The 19,588-nt window shown below is 44.5% G+C and overlaps 2 protein-coding genes across 2 annotated transcripts in view; one reads left to right on the top strand and one right to left on the bottom strand.

Moving 5' to 3' along the window:
• Positions 1 to 19,588, bottom strand: part of TDRD12 (tudor domain containing 12) — a 236,642-nt gene that overhangs the window by 145,742 nt on the left and 71,312 nt on the right. The window lies entirely within an intron of this gene.
• On the top strand, positions 1,518 to 19,480 carry KATNB1 (katanin regulatory subunit B1). Its single transcript, XM_035336483.1, has 19 exons — positions 1,518 to 1,662; positions 3,917 to 4,047; positions 6,197 to 6,314; positions 8,509 to 8,609; positions 9,166 to 9,207; positions 9,894 to 9,977; positions 11,008 to 11,123; positions 11,650 to 11,721; positions 11,945 to 12,095; positions 12,513 to 12,700; positions 12,831 to 12,961; positions 13,763 to 13,813; positions 13,989 to 14,065; positions 14,705 to 14,824; positions 15,797 to 15,946; positions 16,266 to 16,342; positions 16,751 to 16,825; positions 17,577 to 17,693; positions 18,281 to 19,480. Exons 1-19 carry the CDS (start codon positions 1,623 to 1,625, stop codon positions 18,411 to 18,413), a joined length of 1,974 nt encoding a protein of 657 aa, XP_035192374.1. The 5' UTR covers positions 1,518 to 1,622; the 3' UTR covers positions 18,414 to 19,480.

Below are 19,588 nucleotides of genomic sequence, written 5' to 3'. Positions count from 1 at the left end.
TAAAAGATGTCAAGAGCAATTAAACAAGCATTCCAAATCCAAGGAATTTTAGGTAATCAAGCATTTTGGTTAATCATCATCCACTGATAGCTATAAATAGGAGACAGCATGTACATGACACACATTAGTATTTACTGAAGTCCCTGAACCTGCTAGGAAACAATTTCTGATTTTTGCTATAGTAGATTAGGCATAGTAGACACGTTTGGTGGTGCTGCCTACAGCTCCTGACAACTCCTTTCTTCAAGGAACAACCTGTAATGATCATTTTCAGCAAAGGCTACACACATTAAAGCTGGGGAAAAGGCAAAAACATATTTTCCTGTGGTATAAACATATTTACCTGGGGTATAGCAGAATAATGGTCATTACAGCTGAAATACAGCATGACCCAAAGCAGATTAGACTTCTTGTTTTATGGCAGCTGCCCATTTTAATTGTGCTGGATACTTTAAGCGGATTATGTGTTGATTGAGGGGATGATTCACTCCCTTTTGTGTGCAGCTATCAAAAACTGAGCATTTGTGTCTCCTGTGGGCGGCAGTTGCAGTGTCTGACACCCCTGGGTGTGACAGGGCCTCCCAGCTCCTAGGGAGCTCCTGGGTTGTGGAGCTCCCAGGTCTTTCATGACAGCGCATCGCGTTCCCCAAGGGTCTGACCACTGGAGCAGCCACCAACATGCTGCTCCTCACAGCTCTGTGCAGCGTCAGTGTTCTGCTAACATGGTGACCTAAGATTTCACAGAATCACGGAATGCTCTTAGATACATGGTTTGATTCTTAGGTTGCCCTGCGCAGAGCCAGGATTTGGACTCTATGATCCTTGTGGGTCCCTTCCAGCTCAGGATATTTTACAATTTCATGATTATCCCCCTCAGTGTAGAAACAGGCCAGGAGAGGAGAAAGCTTTGAAATAACTCTTCTGAGATACTTAAATGAGAGGCGTGCAGGTAAGAGCACGCTGCTGGAAAAGAACTGAAGGAATTTACGGATCTAGCGCAAACAATTTCCAAATCACTAGGACCAAACTCCTGAAGGGTTTAGGACCCCAGGGAGCTGAGGGGAAAGAAAACCCTAAGGTTTCTAGACAGAAATTTAAAAAACATACAAATAAAGAAGAAGAAGCAAGCAAGCCTATGATTGTTTATTGATCCATATTAATTCCATACAAGAGCCACCAGGATATATTAATTTAAAACATTTTACAAGCACCAGGGACACAGCAGCTGCCCCTTAAGGATTCGCTAACACATTTTGTCCAGGGCTAGCGCGACACGACAGCTCTGCCTCCTCTTTGGAGAGAGCCGCTGCCGTCCGCGGCCGGCAGGGAAGGAAGCCGGGCTCCGACGGGGCCCAGCCCCGCCTCCCCCGCCATGAAACACCGCCCTCAGCCCCCGCGCGCCGCCCTCCTCATTGGCCGCGCTCGCAGGGGCTCCAAGAAGCCGCGCTGCGAGTGGCCCGGCCGCCCCGCGGTCGCTGGGGCAACCGCCCCTCCCGCGGCTCCCATTGGCCGGGCGGCGCACGGAGCCCGGGCAACCGCACGTCTCGGCGGCGCGGCGGGGCCGGCCGCGGGGGGGGGCGGGCGCCGCGGGTGCCGGGCCCGGAGCCTGGCAGCGGCGGGAGATGGCGGCGCCCGTCAGCACGAAGGTGGCCTGGAAGCTGCGTGAGTGCCCGCCGCTCCGCCCCGCACCCTGCCGCGGTCGCGGCGGCCCCGGGCTCCCTGCTAGGGGACCAGCGGCCGCCAGAGCCGCCCCCGGAGCCCGGGCCGCAGCCGCGGATGCCGTGCGGCTCCGTCCCCTGAGGCTGCCCTGTCAGAGAGGGGCAGCAAGCACCCGCCGCTCTTCGCCCGGTGTTTTCCCTCAGAAGGAGCGGTAACGCTCAGCTCCCCGCCGCCTCGGTGCTCGGTGGTTTCCCGGGGGCTGCCAGGGGCTGGTCAGAGGCTCTGGGAGCAGGCGGTTGTGCAGACACCTTCGCTCCAGGCTGGGGGTTTGGGGCCTAAAATTTGGCTAGCAGGGAATGGCATTGTCAGCTAGCAACGCGCTGGTAGAGCTGAGATAATTAATTTAGCAATTGCATGTGTTTTCTGTGTTACCTGCTTGTTCCTGAGGCTCCAGAGTTGTAGGAAAAGGTAGAGGTTGATTGGTCTCAAATCTCCATTCTCTTTAAGTGGGCAGGAGGTCTTGATGCTTCGTTTTGTTCGGCTCTGCCCTGTCTTAGCATTCTCCTTAGAGCAAAGGGTTCTGGATGTTTGAAGTGTTTCGGTGATGCTAATTAGGAGCTCGGCATCATTGAGCTGGTGGGTGACATCAGCCGGGGGTGAGTACTGCGCAAAAACAGGCTGTGGGTTTCAGAACTGGCACCTCACTGGGGGCAAGGGTGTTGCTGTCTGGCCAAGGCTGGAACGAACCTCTCACCTGGCTTTTATGAGTAGAGTTCTGTGCTTCAGCAATGTCATTTAAACTAACACTTCATTATTATGAACAAAATTAAGAGGGGGAAAAAATTGAGTTGCTGATGTACTCGTATTAGCGGCAATGTTTAGCATATATACTTTCAGTTCTAACTAGTGAGCAGGTCTGTTAATACTGGTTGTATTATTTGTTGCCGTCAGTTCTGTGTGTGCATCCATAATTTACTTTAGCATTGTCATAGGGAAGATTGGTCTTTCAACACAGCACAAGCCTATTTTCAGATTTGTTCTCGCTTAATTTACAGTCCATTTACCTTTGTAATTTGAAAGGTATTCCTCCAGCTAAAGTGAAAGTTGCACAGTTTTGCTTTCAAAAAATGCTCTGAGAGTCTGAGATCAAAGTACCTGTAATTATTGTTGCAGCTGTCTAATGTCCTTTCGGTTTAGGGTTGCATTTTAAATTTTCAGGTTGCCCCTCCCACCAAAACAACCTGAACAAAAGTAGAATTGATTACAACCTAACCCTTTTACAAATAAGTTTCACAACTATTAGGCATGCAAATCCAGTGAACTTTCACAGAAGAGAACAGAAAGAGGAAAAAATAGTAAATACATCTGCCAGAAGCTTCTGCCAAAAACTTTGGTGGATTTTAAAGTCCATTATAAAAATAGACATCTCTGCAAAAATGCTCTTTTGGCTTCTCCTTTGTCCCCAACCTTTTTTCCATATGAAAAGGTTTTCCTAGAATTCTGTCACTGTGAAGCCCTCACAGAATCATACTTTCCTGTCAGCCCCCCCCAGTTTTTTAATAGTCTTTTAGTATCGGTCACGTTTGCTCTTTTGTGCCCTTTCACGTAAATATTCATCCTTCCTTTGTCACAGTTTCACACTGCCTGCATTGCTAAATTTTGCCCGTGTTCCGTAGTGGGAGTGTAGCAAAGCCTCTTCTAAAGCTGAGAGCAGGCAGCTCCACCTCTCCCCGGTGCTGAGTCTTGCTTTTTCTCTGTAAAGCAACAAACTGTACTGCTAATCTTCCATTTCCTCCCAGTTTGGACGCTGCTGCTGCTCTTCAGTACGGGATTAAAGGGCTTTTCTCTAGGTGTCTGTCTCTGCTGCTTGTCAGACAAGTGCCATTCTTCTACTTCTGAAACAGCTCTGGTTGCTGAGACCCACCTAGGTACAGAAGGTAAAGCAGCTCCTGTGAGCAGGCTGCTACAGTCTAGCCAGTCTTTAAAATCTACCCAGTTGCTGCTAGTGAGAGAAGCCACGTGAGTAGTGGAGTTGTGAAGCTTGGCCAGCAAATGTTTGAAGTGCAGCAGAGAGAGCCAAGAAGGACTGTTTCAAGCCAGATAATAGCGTGACTTGTTATCTGAACTGTGCGTTGCTGCAGCTTGTCCAGTGAAAACTGGAAAGGTTTTCTGGAGAAAGAACATTTTTCAGCCCTTTGGGAGGGATGGGGTGGAAAATATATAAGTCTGACATAACTGCTTGCTCCATTTTATGCAGAAGAGATCACGGCTCACAGCAGCAATGTGTCCTCACTAGTCCTGGGGAAGAGTTCAGGTCGGCTTCTGGCAACTGGAGGAGATGACTGTCGAGTCAACATATGGTCAGTTAACAAGCCCAACTGCATCATGGTAAGAATGGGCCTGGTTTTAACTTTCTGGGGGATGGGAGAATTAATTCTGAGCTGTAGAGGGTGGGAATGAGGGAAAAGATTACTGGGCCTGTGGGACTTCTGTCGGGACCAAGCCAAGTGGCCAGATGCTAGCAAAAGTTAGGGACAGAATTCAGTAATTGGTGAGGCTGCTGCTCCAGAGAGAATCCAGGATGGCTGTCTGCTTCACTGGGGCCAGTATATGCTCAGATAATGAATACTGAGCCTTCCGTTACTGTGCTACAGATAATGAAGTGCAGTTTTGTGAAGGACAGCTAGTTTTCTAGTGCAAGCTACAGGGAGCAGTTTTATACCCTGGAGTTTGCCCTCAAAGCAGGAAACATCCCAAGTGGGTTGCATGTCCACCTGTCCCACAGTCACTTGTTGTCAGCACGAAGTTTGTCAGAATACTTCGCTGACTTAACAGCAGGCTGGGGAACAGTAATTCTGTGTGCAGCATTACTCTCATTGCTTGTTAGGAAGAGTAGGGTTACAATAGCAGTTACCACTAAAGCACACCATAAATACATTTAACAGCTGTCTTGTCCTGTATCGCTTTGCTTTCCAGTGGATGTTGTGGAAAAGTATCTTTAGCAAGTGTCCCTTGTCACTTGTTTAATTAACAACACAATAATGTTGCATTGTGAAAGGTATTTCTCTAAACAGAGTGAACCTTGTGGGGAGGAAATTGAGAAAGTAGGATCAAAAAGGCTGAAAGGAGAATGTTTCTATTTTATTTTCCCATTTATTTATTGAGGTCAAGTATAAAGAGGTTGAAATAGATGATGCAGAAGTGGTTGCTCACCTTTAGTAGCACTGTACTTCTGTCATAGCATAGTTAAGCTGTGTCTTTCTGGGCCCTTTGTGGTAGCATGACAGTAGTTTGAAACCAGAGTATTGCTTTCCATGTGAAGGGCTGGAGGACTAAATATCTCCCTACGCCATCTGTGGGAGCAGAGAGCTGTAGCTGTCCTGTGCTTCCTGGAATACACAGGCGTTGGAAGCTGGTGTTTGAGAGGCAACGTTGACTGGAACTGGTCTTGTGCCACTGTTAAAGATTTAAAAAAAAAATTGTGAGTTTGTGGTTGTGCTTTGTATTTTGCTATCTGAAATTCATCTTTAGTATTTTAATGTTAAGGTTCAAGATGGTTGTGTTTTGGGGAGGAGGGAGAAAAGGCACTTTTAGAGTAGCATTGCATCTTGTTTCATGTTTGAGTTCTGTTTCACACTGAGCAGTTACAGTTGCAGCCACAGAGCACTGCAGGCCTGCTTGAAATTCAGAGAAGGCCCTATCAGAGTAGGTTGCTGTCAGCTGGCATTCTCAGCTTCAATACGTGTGCAGAGGCACAGAGCTAGCTTAGCTGTTTAAAAAGACCTCTTTGAGGATGGAGTAAAGTCTAGGATAATAATATTGCTTAATTGACAAGCAAAAGGTCTGTAATTGTGGTATGTGTGTTGATTAGTTTTCTAGAAGTAGTTTTTAAATATTTTTGCATTTTAATTAAATACTGACCTTCTCAAAATTCTTATATAATTGTAAGCTTTTAGATGCTCAAGGATGAAAGAAGCTGCGTACATGTGAAGTATGGCCTCTTGTCTCGAGTTAATAGTTAGTAATAGCACCGTCTTATCACTGTGACACCCATGCATTGTGGCAGCAACCTATGACTCCTTGCTTTTGTGAAGGTTTTGAAGTGGCCCTGCTTTCACACTTGCTTTGATTTTGTAACCAGTTCATGAGACTTGCGTGACCCATTTAGAGCAAACGTAGTGACAATGTGCTTGTGTAGCATAAGTTGTATAAGGTAAGCGTGTGTCAGCCTCAATCTAGGCTTCTGCAGGTAATGTTTAGCTACGCGTTTCTGTTGATGCAGCCTTTAAAAATTAGTCAGCGTCCCAGAAGGTGGAATAATGTGGGAGATACGTGCACAGCGCTCTGTGTAGTAATGATCTTCAGGATGCTCTGCCATGCTAGTTGCTGATAAAAGAAAAACGATCAGTGGCACAACCACGTGGTCCTAACTTACAGCTAAATGCTTCAGTTACCAATTGAGTGTGAACTATATGATTGTGGACTTAAGCTGTCTGTGTCAGTAGCCATTGATTGTGACTTGTGGTTTTCTTTGCAGAGCTTGACAGGGCACACATCACCCATTGAGAGTCTACAGATCAATATAAACGAGGAACTCATTGTTGCAGGGTCCCAGTCAGGGTCCATTCGTGTTTGGGACCTGGAAGCTGCTAAAAGTATGTTTCCATGAATTTTCTCTTCTGTTAATATGTAGAATCATTAAGGTTGGAAAAGCCCTCTGAGATCATCTGGTCCAACCATCCCCCTGCCTTTTCTTTTACTGTTGAATTTGATTCCTGTGGTCTATCCTCCAAGTGGGATGAACTTGAAGAGAGCAAGGTAGTTCAGTCTCTCCCATTTGAGTAAGACTGCAACTATTATGTGAGGAGGTGGGGAACTGCTAAAAGAGTTCCTACTAGTTCAGGGTATTCTTTGAGGATGATGCTTTGTGGTAAATCCCCCCGAAGATACCAAGGATTCCCTTAAAAAAGGCAATGGTAAAACCAAGAAAATATGCGTTATTTCTCTCCAGAGTCACCAAAATGAGGCGGACGCAAGCTTTTGGGGTATCATGGGAAAGCTGTATTACTGTGCGGTCTCTAAACCAAATTAAAATCGACTTTGCCTTGTTTTCTTTCTTTCTTTATGAAACGCAGTTTTGCAATATCCTTATGCTTGTCCATGCTAACCTGGAAGGTTCCTAACTTAAGAAGAAAAGCCCAGCATTGCTTTCTTCTTAGTTTCCAGTACTGTTAGAGGGCAATTCCTACTGAGACTATAGAGCTGTGTGTCCACACTGAAGCAGAAATTTGCACACGTATTGTGGAGATTGAGCTGAGGAACTAGTTGCCAGGGTTTTGACCTGAGTGTGTTGAAGTCTGTATTCCAGGTACTTTCTTCTGCACATAGGTGGTAATTAGACGTATATAAAAATTATATTCATAGCCTCAGTTTAAAATTATCAGTCTTAATAGATGGGTGCTCTAACTCTAAAACCAGATTAAGAGCTTTATGTATATTAGGTTCTGCATAAGTCCAAGGATCTCCTGCTTGCTGACCTCTTCTTCTAACTTTCATTTTTTCCTCAGGTGATTTTTCTCCTGTTACACTCTTGCATGACTGTATAAACAGACAAGGACCTAATTTTTAGTAAATCTTAAAAGCTATGAACTCATTAAGCTCTGATCCTTTGAAGGACAACTGTTGAGTTATACTTAGTGTATTTTCCTCAAATCCTAGAACAAATTTGAAAAGGTATCATGAATCACTTGTAGGCTTTCCTGCATAAATGCTGTAGAAGGAATTTATATTTATTGCAGTTTGCTACTTGCTCATAGTAAGAACATGTAATGAAAACAGACTGACTTTGGCCAAGAAGGCAAACAACAGGTGCCATAGATATTAAGGATCACTTCTGTCATTCAGGCAATTAGAATCAGTTCATTTATAAAATAGTTTGGTTTTACTAGCAGAAAGTAACTGATCTGGCTGAATTTATCAGCAGGTCTATGAGCCAGCATCTGTGCAAATGACCATTCCAGGTCTGGCTCAAGAGCTAATTCCTACCAGGGGAACCATGGTATTGTCTTAGATGACTGATGGTGGAGAGAGATTGCCTCTGTCATTATATAAGCAATTTTTCTTCCTCAAAGTTGAGTTCTGCATTCATCTCTACTCTGAGATGTGGTATACCTGTTCAACTGGTCCTTTCTGGTTTCCAGAATTACAGGGGGTGTTACTCTGATGACTTGCTCAAATGCTGTGATCGTTTTCTTTGCCTCATGCTTCCTGAGTGTCCATTCCCAGTCTTTCGGATGTTTTTTGCAATGACAGTTGAAGGAGGCCAGTGCAGGTACTGGAAAATCAGAGGTGGAAGATGGGCTTGTGTCCGGACTAGGGTGCAGAGTCCTCAGAAAGTGCTTGTCTAATAGCTACAAGGTGAATTATGTCCTTTTCACTTCCTATATGAAACTATACTTCCCCTCACACCAGTTTTGCTCTTTGCAACAAGTAGAAAGATAGCACTGCCTGACAGCTGCCTCTAAGAGTACCTTTTTAGTTTTATTTTTGGACACCTTTGAGTTTTATTCATGCTTCCCACACCTAAGGACAAGAATTGCATTAGGATCATTGAAAATGGTGCCCTCTATTGCTGTTTCTTTGCCTTGTGAAGGTAAAGTTGGAAACACTTCCATAGAATAATGTATACAGATGAATAAACTGTACGTAGTGTCTCTAATGTACATTGTATTAGCATGTTTTTAGTGGTGAGGATAGTATAGCAAAACTTCTGCATCCTGTTGGGGTGATACAAACTACTAAATATTTGTTCCTTACTCTTTCTCCCTGCTCCACTTACCGATTTCCCAGTTCTTCGTACATTATTTGGTCACAAAGCGAACATCTGCAGCCTTGATTTCCATCCTTTTGGAAGTTTTGTGGCATCTGGCTCTTTGGACACAAACATTAAGGTAAAGCCTACCTTCCTCTAGAGATTACCCTCTTCACTTGCAGCGTCGTTCTTATGAAGAGTGACAGAATGTGCTTTCTGCCAAGCTGTTGGTAGATACTGTACGTCCACATTTGCATGTGTGTGGGCAGGTGTATTTGTGAGTGCTTGTGAAATTCATGCATGTGTTTCCACAGTGGTAACTCATGAATGTGACTCCTCAGTTGTGGAATGTGGCTCATTCCACAGGGCTCGAGTTGGGTGCCAGCTGAGACCTAGTGTCAGTAAGCACAGATGTCCTGACTGCTATGGATTGTACCTGCTTCATCAGACTGGTATCTGACTGCAGGAACGGAGCGTGGATAGTAGTAAGAAATAACTTACAGAAGTGATTCTCACTTGGGAAGTTAGATTAAGAAATGTACCTGAAGCAAACAGGCATTAAGCAGCCACTTCAGTGATTTCATTCTGCAGTGTTACCAGCCTGATGACTGCAAGAGTTCTTGTTTTGACAGAACTCTTGGCCCCCCTCTGTACCTTTCTAAGCATATCTTTTGTTTGCTTTTCTTCACCTGCAGCTCTGGGATGTAAGAAGAAAAGGCTGTGTCTTCAGGTATAAGGTAAAATGCTTCATTAGTTTTCAGAAGAGGGGAGAAGGATTTCTGTCTAAGACTTCAAGGCAAACTTTAAAGTGATTATGTACAAGTAACTAGTTTTGCTGGTGAGATATGTGTTTTTTTGTTTTTGTTGTTTTTTTTCCAAAATGGCCTGATAAACCTCTGTAGGCCTCAGTGAATTGTATGGAAACATTAAATGGATATCATAGGAATTAATTAACATACTGTAGTCTGCTTGGCTTCAGTGGGAGATGGAAAGCACCCAGTAGTAAGTGTTTCTTTATACTGTGGCTGGTGTTAATGTGAAGTCCCCACTGCACTGAGATGGTTCTATTCATGGGGCCTTTCTACGCCCAAAGAGCTTGCTGTATGTTAATTTAATTTTGTAGCCAACTTAATGGTACTTCTGTCTTAACAAAGAAATCTGTTCAGCTTAAATTTGATACTTATCAGGAGAGCCAGATCTGTATTTACCACTCTTAAACTGATGCCAGAAATGTCTATATGAGAGACATTATGCCCGTTTAGTGTGGATAGGTATAGCTTTTGAGTGTAGAATGTAGTGTTCTGTCAGTTGTGGACTACATGAAACAGTTACTAGATTTTATTTTATTATACCTTATCAAGTTGAAAGACAGTTTTCTCTAAAGGAAAAGAAAAGCAAAGGAAAATATTTTGTCTTGTTGCAGGGTCACACTCAAGCAGTTAGATGTCTCCGATTTAGTCCTGATGGCAAGTGGTTAGCCTCTGCTGCTGATGATCATACTGTAAAGGTAATTTATTAAGACATCTCCCTTATATGCTTGTGGCACATGGGAATACTGGGATCATCTTTTTACCAGTCATTACTAACACTCTCTCTTAGCCCCCTTTTGTTTGTTAGGCATCTGGCTGGGCCCTGTGGCTTTGCGGGACAAGACTGTTTATGGGAATTGTCCATTGGCCCAGAGCATCTAGAAATGAATTGTATGTTGGACAAGCGCACTTCATCGCCTACATGTTGACACTGTGCATGTAAAAGTCCAAGTTTTGATGGTGGTAGAATTGCGATACCTAAACAGTAGTGATGGTTCTCTTAGTAAATGTTACAGAATGAATTGTCCACAGCACGTTGCTTCGCTGTACCAATTTCTGGCTCTACTCAGCTAATTCATTAGAGGTGTGTTACCATGCACATTGCATATCACAATCAGTCTGAAAATTGCAGTCTGGACTGAACAAAGCAGGAGAAGGAATTCAGGAAAGTATCGGCTGAGGCAGCTTCTTCAGTTGTTTCTCATGTGGTATGGCAGAATGTTGGCAAAGGACTGACTTTTTTTGTTTCCAGCTTCAGATGAAATAAGCTGGTCAGTTGTTTCACTCTGGATTTTTCAATGGAGACTGGAGCCCAGGAAGAATGAATTACTAAACGATTCATAGCTTAGGGTTTTTGTTTCTTTACATTTGAGTTTTTTATCTTCTGGAACAAGTGGAAATGCTGTATATTATCCCAGTTTTTAAATATAAAGCAGACTTCTACAGGACAAATTACTACTTAAAACTAAACAGGGAATTTAAAAGAGAATGTTTTTTGCTTTTATTGTTTGTTTTATTATTTATTTATTATTATTGTTTTTTTTTGTCAGCCTTAAGTGACTGGGACAGTGTTATTTTTCCAGATCATTGCTTTCTTTGGCAAACTCAAGTCTGTTCTGAGAGGGGGGGAAAAGTGTTAGAAGATCACTGGTAAAGGGAAATTCAAAGTGTATTGAAATTCTTGAACATTAATATTTCTAAGAGTCTTTTGTTCTTTCCTTCTTCCAGCTGTGGGATCTGGCTGCTGGGAAGATGATGTTTGAGTTTACAGGACATGCTGGCCCAGTGAACGTTGTAGAATTCCATCCAAATGAATACCTTTTGGCTTCTGGCAGCTCTGATAGGTATATGAGGGGAGAAAAGAAAGAAGGAAATTGTTTATGTCAGTTCCACTTTCAATGTCCTTCCTTTTAAGAACATGGCAAACAGGAATGTCACACAACTCAAAACTGCCATTGCAAGAGCCTGACAGCTAGACAACAGCATGTCACATCTGTGATGTGCAGAATATGGAGACCTTACCTTCTCATACAAAACTCATGATGCTGTCTGCCATGCTAGAAAACAATGCGGTAGGCTTGAGTGGCTCACTAATCAAACTGACATCCTATTTGAACAGCAAGCACTCCTGCTGGGCCAGCAGAGTGTCTTTAGCTCTGGGTCTGCTCTAAATAACTATACATCTCTAGAGCCTCTAAGCATCTTGGTTTGGATTCACAGATCTTAGCTAGACCAGTCCTCTGTGTAGGTTCATCATATATGCACAGCACTGGAAGTCATTCTAGTTATTAGTATATTATTTTTAATGTTGAATCCTACAGCAAATTTCCAGAGGGATGAGCGATGATTTTTATTCTGTTTTGTGCACAGGACTGTTCGATTCTGGGACTTGGAGAAGTTTCAAGTTGTGAGCTGCATTGAAGAAGAGGCTACTCCCGTCAGGTATATTAATTTCCTAGCGCAGTGTACTAGGCAGAGACCAAAGCTGGGGGCAAAGGGAGAATTTCATGAAAGGGAGAATATTGGAGAAAAAGTTGCACAGGTTCACCAGATCAGTACATTCATTGCTAAAAACTGCTGCAGGTATTCAGTGAAGTCACAGATACAGCCCTGGGATCTTTGTGGAAGCTGGAAGTTTCTAAACTCTCTATCTGCCTTCTCCTAGGTGTGTTCTTTTCAACCCAGATGGCTGTTGTTTGTATAGTGGTTTCCAGGATTCACTGCGTGTGTATGGCTGGGAGCCTGAGCGCTGTTTTGATGTGGTCTTGCTGAACTGGGGAAAAGTAGCTGACTTATCTATCTGCAACAACCAGCTGGTAAGTCATGGTTCATGAGGAGCTGGGGAGGTGGCTGCAAAACATGAGATAAAATCCTTCTGTCTTGCTTGCAGGCCTTCTGACCTCTAAGCTTATGTCAGACTGCAAGTGGCCAGGGCATGCAGTGTGTCCAGCACCTAGAGCTTCTGTGTTTTTTCTTTCAAGAGCCTTGTGCTACATTTCATCTCTTAGGCTTCTGGAGGAAAGAACTGGGGCTTAGTTTGACCAGTATTTCAAAACTATGCTTGGCAAAATTTTATCGTAGCCTTTCATGTAGCATTGGCGGTTTCAAATTGAAAAAGCCAAAGCACTGAATTGACGAATTCTCAAGCACTGTCACTCAGGGCCATTCCATCCTCCCTGATCATAGAAAGGCTAGCATGTTCAGTGAATTACCTTGATCTTTTGCCTCTGCAGATAGGAGTTTCCTTTGCACAAAGCACAGTTTCTTCCTTCGTTGTGGATCTCAGCAGAGTCACAAAGTCAGGTTCGGTTCCTCATGGGCTGATCAGGGATGACAAGCCTCTCGTTCAGCCCACCCCCACAGGATCCTCCCTTCGTCGCATCTATGACAGGCCCTCAACTAGCTGCAGCAAGCCACAAAGGTAAGGGAAACTGCTGGTTTGTTGTAATTGCAATCTTTATAAGGAAATGTACAAGGAAATTAGCGCTCTTTTTCTAACAGGGTCCGTGTGACTTGCCCTAATAGCATCGTTTTCTTCTTCTTTTTAGCAGAGTGAAGCACAACTCAGAGAGCGAGAGGCGCAGTCCCAGCAGCGAAGATGACCGGGATGAGAAGGAATCAAAGGCTGAGATCCAGAACCCAGAGGATTACAAAGAGATCTTCCAGCCCAAGAATGCCATCTGTTAGTACCAGGGGTTATTGCACTTTTGAGTGGTGGCTAGTTCAGAGCTGTAGACACTGAACTATTTCAGTGGAAGTGAATTCTGGAGTATTGTAATAGAGGCTTCACTTGTGACTGAGAGAGTTTAGAAGACTTGAATATTCCCTGCTTAATAAGTCGTATTAGTGAACTGCTGGAAGGTTGCACCTTTACTAGGGTGCAGTGATGTCTCATTGAGGTCTGGCCCAGAATCCAGAGCTCTGTTATGAGTATGAAGCCTTCCTGTCCTGATTAGGAAGGATTGCTGCATTACAGAATCTTTATTTGCTTAGAATTCTGGTATATGTAAACTCAGCAGCCTCCATTCAAGAAAGAAAGGTTAAATGGTTTGTTAAAGCAGTGACTGTTGTTTAGGAAGCACAGTGCAATGCATGTAACTCACTTTACTGCAAGTGAGAAAAATAAGATCCTCTTTCTGAGGAAGCAACAGTCAAAATAATGACTTATGTGAATCAGTTTAGTAGGAGGTGAATTTGTGTTTTGTTTTTTTTTTTAGTGTAACTTGCTTTTGCGCACTGTCTTGTGCTTAACACCTCTTCAGCAGTAAGCTACATGGGTCAGTTTTGTCCCATCTGTGAAGGCAAAAAGCCTTTGTTTAAACTCAACAATAACGTCAAGGAAGGTCTGGAGGAGATAACTGCTTGCTGTGTCGCCGATTGCCCTAATCTCTGGAGTTGCTGGAGGTCTCTCAGCTCCAAGGCTGACCTATTACTAATCTGTAGCCTTGCATGGTTTGTCATTTTTTTCCCTCTTTTTCTGTAGCTCGAACGCCTCCACGAAACAATGAGCCTTTTCCAGCCCCCCCTGAAGATGGTGAGTACGAAAATGACCCCTTGGTGGGAATGGGATTAATAGCCCTTTAAAACAGGGAGAGTTGCACGTCTGCAGAAATGACTACTTGTAGTCTTTGTTTATGGTACCTTTGCTCTAAGCTTCTCTTGAGAGGAACAATCAGTTTCTACTTTCCCGCTTCTTTCCATCTTGATAGAGCCTGTAACTGCAAAGGAAGCAGTGAAGCCTAACCAAGCTGTGGAAGTCCAGACCCCGTTGCCAAAGCAGGAACTTGTACGTACAGTGTAATCTGTTAATAGCTGTTCACATCCCCACTGTGAAAGGTTTGTGAGTTTTAGAGACATGCTTATTTTAAATCAAGCTGATTCCTTTACTGAAGAGCAGTAGGAGTGCAGCTTCAGCCTCCGTCAGTCCATGTGTGTGATCTGAGCAGCAGAATTAAAGGCCAGGCCTCCAGCAGACAATGGCTGTATTGCATTTGTTGGCTTCTCACACTTACAGTGGTATTTCTCCTTTAATATCAAAATGGGTGCAATTCTCTGAAGAGAATTCAGGTACTACATTTCCGCAGGTGCTTGAACTGAGACTATTTTAGAGTCAAAATCTCAAGCAGTTATCAGGACAGGATAGGCTTCTTTAGAATTCTTTCTGCCTTTGGGCTGGCCATGGCCTATTGCCATAATTTTAGATGTTAATAACAGTGACAGCATTCAGTATTCTTGCTGGGACATCTTACGTATTCTTCACAAACCTTAATTAAGTCTTGATGTGTACCTGAGGGACACTTCATTGCCTTCTAAGCCATGCTAACAAATTGGAGACTGCCTTGAGAGGAAAGTGGGTCAGGAAAGAGGATATGAGACTAAGTCCATGTTATTGCTACTAGAACTTTTATCCCAATTTCTCCTGCAGCCTGACCAAATTCAGAGGCCACCAATTGCTTCCTCAACTCCTGTGACCAGAGCAGAGGTGTCAGTGATTCCTGCAGCCAGGAATGAGCCCATTGGCCTGAAAGCCACTGACTTTCTACCAGTAAGTGTCTCTGAATAGAAGTTTTTGGCTGGTGTCAGTGCTGGATGGCATCAGAAAAAGGGTGTTCTCAGAGGTGCAAAAGTGTCTTAGGTGCTTTCTGCAGCCTGCAGTCATTGGTACTGAATGCAGCAGCCAAAGAACACGTTCCTTTTCTGCTCTTCCCCTCCCTCCAAACTGCTTTGACTTGCAGTTCTTGTGGGATTAGCACCTCAGGGCTTCTGGACTGGGCCCCCACTGAGACTGACAGCAGGCTGATGCAAACACAGCCTGGTTGGTTCATGCTGATGAAGAATGTGTTATTAAACCAGGGAACAAGGGATGAGGCAAAGACACTGAATGATTCCACATTCTAGACAGTGATTCATTTAGAAAATTGTTGTCTGCCATTACATGCACATAATTATTTCATGGTAATCTTTGCCTCTTGCATCTTGGAGACTTTCTGGCCACTCCTCAAGAGGGTATTCCCTAACCCAGAAAGGGAGAAGGACCAGAGCATCCTCATTATGACAGACTTTAAATGTGAGCAGGGGAAGTGGAGGTTCCAGCATGACTTGGGCAGAAATCAAATCGAGAGTCTAACAAATTATGTTAGATTTATGTTTTTTAATAAAAGTTGCTGGTTTCACATTAGCATTTCACATCAAAAATAGGGTTTGCATGAAAATATTTCTTCATCAAAACATACAGGGTTTGAAAACTTACTTTTTCTTCACTCATTTATTTTGAGATTTTTTTTTCCAAAGTTTTAAATGTGTTTGTGATTGACCTAGCAGGAAAAAAAATAAAGTAGCTGAAACTGGAACAAATCGAGCATTTCCATTTCAAAAAGGTTTTAAAACAATCTGCAAGGAAGTCCGTATTTCATTTCTTTGTACTCCAAAATTAGCTCTTACCAGGTCAGAGAAAGCTCCTATCCTTTCTGTACCATTCTGCTCTGTTATCACTCCTCCACTGGTGTCTACTTTTCAGGCTGTGAAAAACCAAAGCCAGACTGAGCTTGTGGATGAGGAAGCCATGTCCCAAATCAGGAAAGGCCATGAGACCATGTGTGTGGTGCTCACCAGCCGCCACAAGAATCTGGACACCGTGCGGGCTGTATGGAGCACTGGTGACATCAAGGTAAGGATGTGGAGATGCCTGAGGTTCATGAGGGGAACAGCTGAGCAGTTTTATTGTCTGGTGTGGAACCAGTTCTGCCTCATACAAAACTTGGGATCTCAGTGTTTGATGCTGGGGTGCACCACAGTGCTGCTGTGTTCCAGCTGCGGTTGAAAGGTCACAAACATGGAGACAACTCTAATGAGAGAGTTATCTTCTCTTACCTGGCTAAATCCATGTTCCCTATACCTTGTATTTGAAAAGTAGAACTTGGTATTTATTGCATTAGCCTAGCCTGTTTAAGCCTTGCGATATGCTTCTTCTTCCCCTTCTCTCTCAGAACTCTGTGGACTCTGCTGTAGCAATCAATGATCTGTCTGTTGTTGTGGACCTCTTGAACATTGTCAACCAAAAAGCGTGAGTCTTGGGTCACTGGGATACCTAGAGCTATCTGGCTGGGTGTTGGGAGCACTGCACTGTACCTGCTTCACATCCAGCTAGCCATGGCAGCATGAAATGCATATGCTTGTAGTCAGATCTCCAAGTCTGCAGTGCCAGTAACTGCTGGAGTTGTGCAGGGCCTTTTCTGTATGCATTGATGTCTCACAAAGAAAATCAGTCTTAGGACTTCACAAAGTGATTCTGTTGGGAGTAAATATGTTGGAACTAGCCACCTTCTATCACAAGGGGGAGTCAAGGAACTTGCTCAGTAAACTTGGGTACAGCTACTTGGATGTTTTTGCCAGAAAGCTCTATTTGTGTCAACTCAACTTTGGAAATCCTCAGTCTCCAGTCTCAGAACATGTCCTTTTCTTTTCTTTTAAGGTCTCTCTGGAAGTTAGATTTGTGCACTGTAGTCCTGCCTCAGATAGAAAAACTACTCCAAAGTAAATATGAAAGGTGAGGCCATGAGAACATGATGTGCTTGTTGGGGAGGGTGTGGATGCTCATAAGAGAGCTCTGCTAGGCGTTTTGTAGCTGAAAGAATCCTGGAAGGTGATAGCAGACACAGTATTATGCTGATACAACATCTGGAAAAGAGCATTGGAGTTGCCAAGTGAGTGTGGGAAAAGATATGGAAAGTGTATGTAGGCAGGAAGTCCTCATTAAGATCAGGGTGTTGAGATTTGATGTAGGTGTGTTGGTCTGAAGGCAGCTATGACAGCCAGGAGGGGTCAAACAGATGTAGACCAAGTGTGCTCTGTGCACTGATGAGAATGAAACTGTTGACTTGGGACAAAAGGAATGAAGTCTAGCAACAGTCCTGGGGTCACTTAGAAGACTGCTTTGAATCTGATCATTAGGTGGGAAGAAAATGCAGCATCTTGCTTAAGATGGGGTTTTCTGCCCTTCTCTCCTACTAGGGGAGAGGATCCTTCCAGGTGCCCTCAGCAGGACACCTCCGCTCTTGAGCGGAAAAATCTCACTTAGCAGCGTATATGCTAGGACGTTTTAAAAGGGCTCCCTTTGTCAGTCTCAACTTGAACCAAGACTGGCGCTCATTTGGTACTTGTCTCCTTGCCTGGTTACAGGTGGTGAAGGGGAGCTGTCTGAGTACATTATCCCCAGTGACTGGATGTGTGTGAGGGCTGGCTGCTGGGAGGAAAGGAATGAAATTCAAGTAGGACTTGATTCTCTGTTTGCTTTCCAGTTACGTGCAGACTGGCTGCACCTCCTTGAAACTCATTCTCCAGAGATTCCTGCCACTGATCACAGACATGCTTGCTGCACCACCTTCTGTCGGAGTAGACATAACCAGAGAGGAAAGGTGAGGCACTTATCCACCTCTACATGCTTCCTTTCAAACCTTTCTCTTGGTGAGTCTCGCTCCTTTCCATCAAGGTTTTGATACTAGACTGGGCATGCCTTCCCTTTTGTCTGCAAATACCAAACCCTCCTGCTCTGAGGAAAAGGCCAAAGGACTTTTTTTTCCCCTCTGTCTCTGTGTATTGAGTCATACCTAAACAAAGTGCAAATATGTCAGATGTAAAACCAGCTGGTGGCTGCACCCTTCACCTCACAAGGCACATGAGCTGTCAGCCAGGCCTTGGATTTCCAGTTCATTCATAGGATAGCTCTGCTCTGAGAACTGGCTCTCCAGAAACAGCACCTCCTTCCTCCCCAGTCTTTACTGCCAAAGGGGAAAACAGGAGTGAAAGAGCCTTTGTGTGAATGCTGTTCTCCTGCATCATCAGGACGTGGGCTGAAGACAAGCTGCTTCTGCAGTCCTGTTTCAACCAGGCCATTTGCAGAGCTTGCATTTTCTCTCCTGCTTGAGCTGAATCTTAGGCGCTTCAGGAGTAAGCACATCTCCTGTGTAGCTGAGCATTCATGCTGTGTCTGTTGTTTTCACAGGCTCCATAAATGCAAGCTGTGCTACAAGCAGCTGAAGAACATCAGCAACATTGTCAAGAACAAGTCGGGGCTCAGTGGCCGCCATGGTAGTGCCTTCCGGGAACTGCATCTCCTCATGGCTGTCCTGGAGTGACAGCTGCCACCTCCTCATCTGCAAACACGTGGCCAAAATCCCCTCTGCTCTTGGTCTGACTGGATTTCACCTCTCTGTGTGTTCATCCTTCCACCACAGCACAGTAGGGAACAGGAATCTTGCTGGCTGGCCACCTGTCCAGCACCAGTACCTAACGGGCTAGGTATAAGACCTGAGTGGAGAGGTGCCTGTGCGGTGCAAGGGGACCAGGCTGGCTGAGGGTTCTGCAAAAAGTCCCTGTAGGGAAGCAGCTTCATTTCAGCTTTTTACCTCAGCATCAAGCTCTGAGTTGCTCTGTCTCTGTGTGCTGGCCTTACTCTGACTGGAGGGCTCCAAACCTGCTTGTCACCTTTCCTTCACGCATGTGAGCTGTTGGTTCTTGACACTCGGCTCTGATGGCCCAGGCCTGCTCTCTCCAGTATGCTGAGGACTGCAGCTTTTGCCCCCCAAAAGCCTGCTGTGGTGTGGAGCGCCCTTTCCCTACAGAAAGGACTTGACTTCTTCTGCTGGCACATAGGACCAGCCTTGTTGGCTTGCTTCAAAAAGTGTGAGCCAGGACACTGTGCCATCACACCTGGTGTAGTCTCAAGGGCCTGTATTGAGAGGACGTTGTCTCATAACTTGACAGAATCCCTGCTGGTAACCCTACCCCACAGAAGATTAGTATCTTCAGACTGTTGCTGGGACATGAGGTCTACCTGGATCTGTTGACCTACATGACTTTAATAGGACTTGCCATACATGTTTGCCTTTGGGGGTAAGGGTGGAAGAATGGAGGGACATGGATTAATGTCTTTCTACATCCACTGGACCACTCTTAGGATTGTGGTTTTATTGTTCTGTTTTGTCATCCTCTCTGTCCGTTTTTCCCCTCCTCCCCCACCCCAATAAATGGCTGTCAGAACCCTTCTGTCCCTTTTTCTTCTTTCCTTCAGGGAAAGAGGCTCCTGTTGGTGCCTCCCCTGCTCTTCCCAGTCTGTCTCCTGTTTTATACACTGGAGCCTGTTGTCTAGGAAACTGTAACTTATAATGAATTTTAATAATAAAAGATTTGTAACTTTTCTTAAGTTGTGTCAAATGTCTCAGTCACTTTAAGTGCTGCTCACTTTGGCATGGCTTCTGGCCATACAGGGAAAGCGGGGCTCTGTTTTCTCTGTGCCTAGCAGGGTTTTAGA

The sequence above is a fragment of the Oxyura jamaicensis genome, chromosome 11, assembly GCF_011077185.1.
Source record: "Oxyura jamaicensis isolate SHBP4307 breed ruddy duck chromosome 11, BPBGC_Ojam_1.0, whole genome shotgun sequence".
NCBI lineage: Eukaryota > Metazoa > Chordata > Aves > Anseriformes > Anatidae > Oxyura > Oxyura jamaicensis.
This window is presented reverse-complemented; position numbering and strand designations above follow the sequence as displayed.

Bases quoted from the DNA above. Each gene is read 5' to 3' on its own strand.
- KATNB1 (XM_035336483.1), top strand. From the start codon at position 1,623: ATGGCGGCGCCCGTCAGCACGAAGGTGGCCTGGAAGCTGC. The intron at 13,814-13,988 runs GTGAGTACGAAA...CCATCTTGATAG, and splicing joins TCCAGCCCCCCCTGAAGATG to AGCCTGTAACTGCAAAGGAA. The intron at 14,825-15,796 runs GTAAGTGTCTCT...TCTACTTTTCAG, and splicing joins AAGCCACTGACTTTCTACCA to GCTGTGAAAAACCAAAGCCA.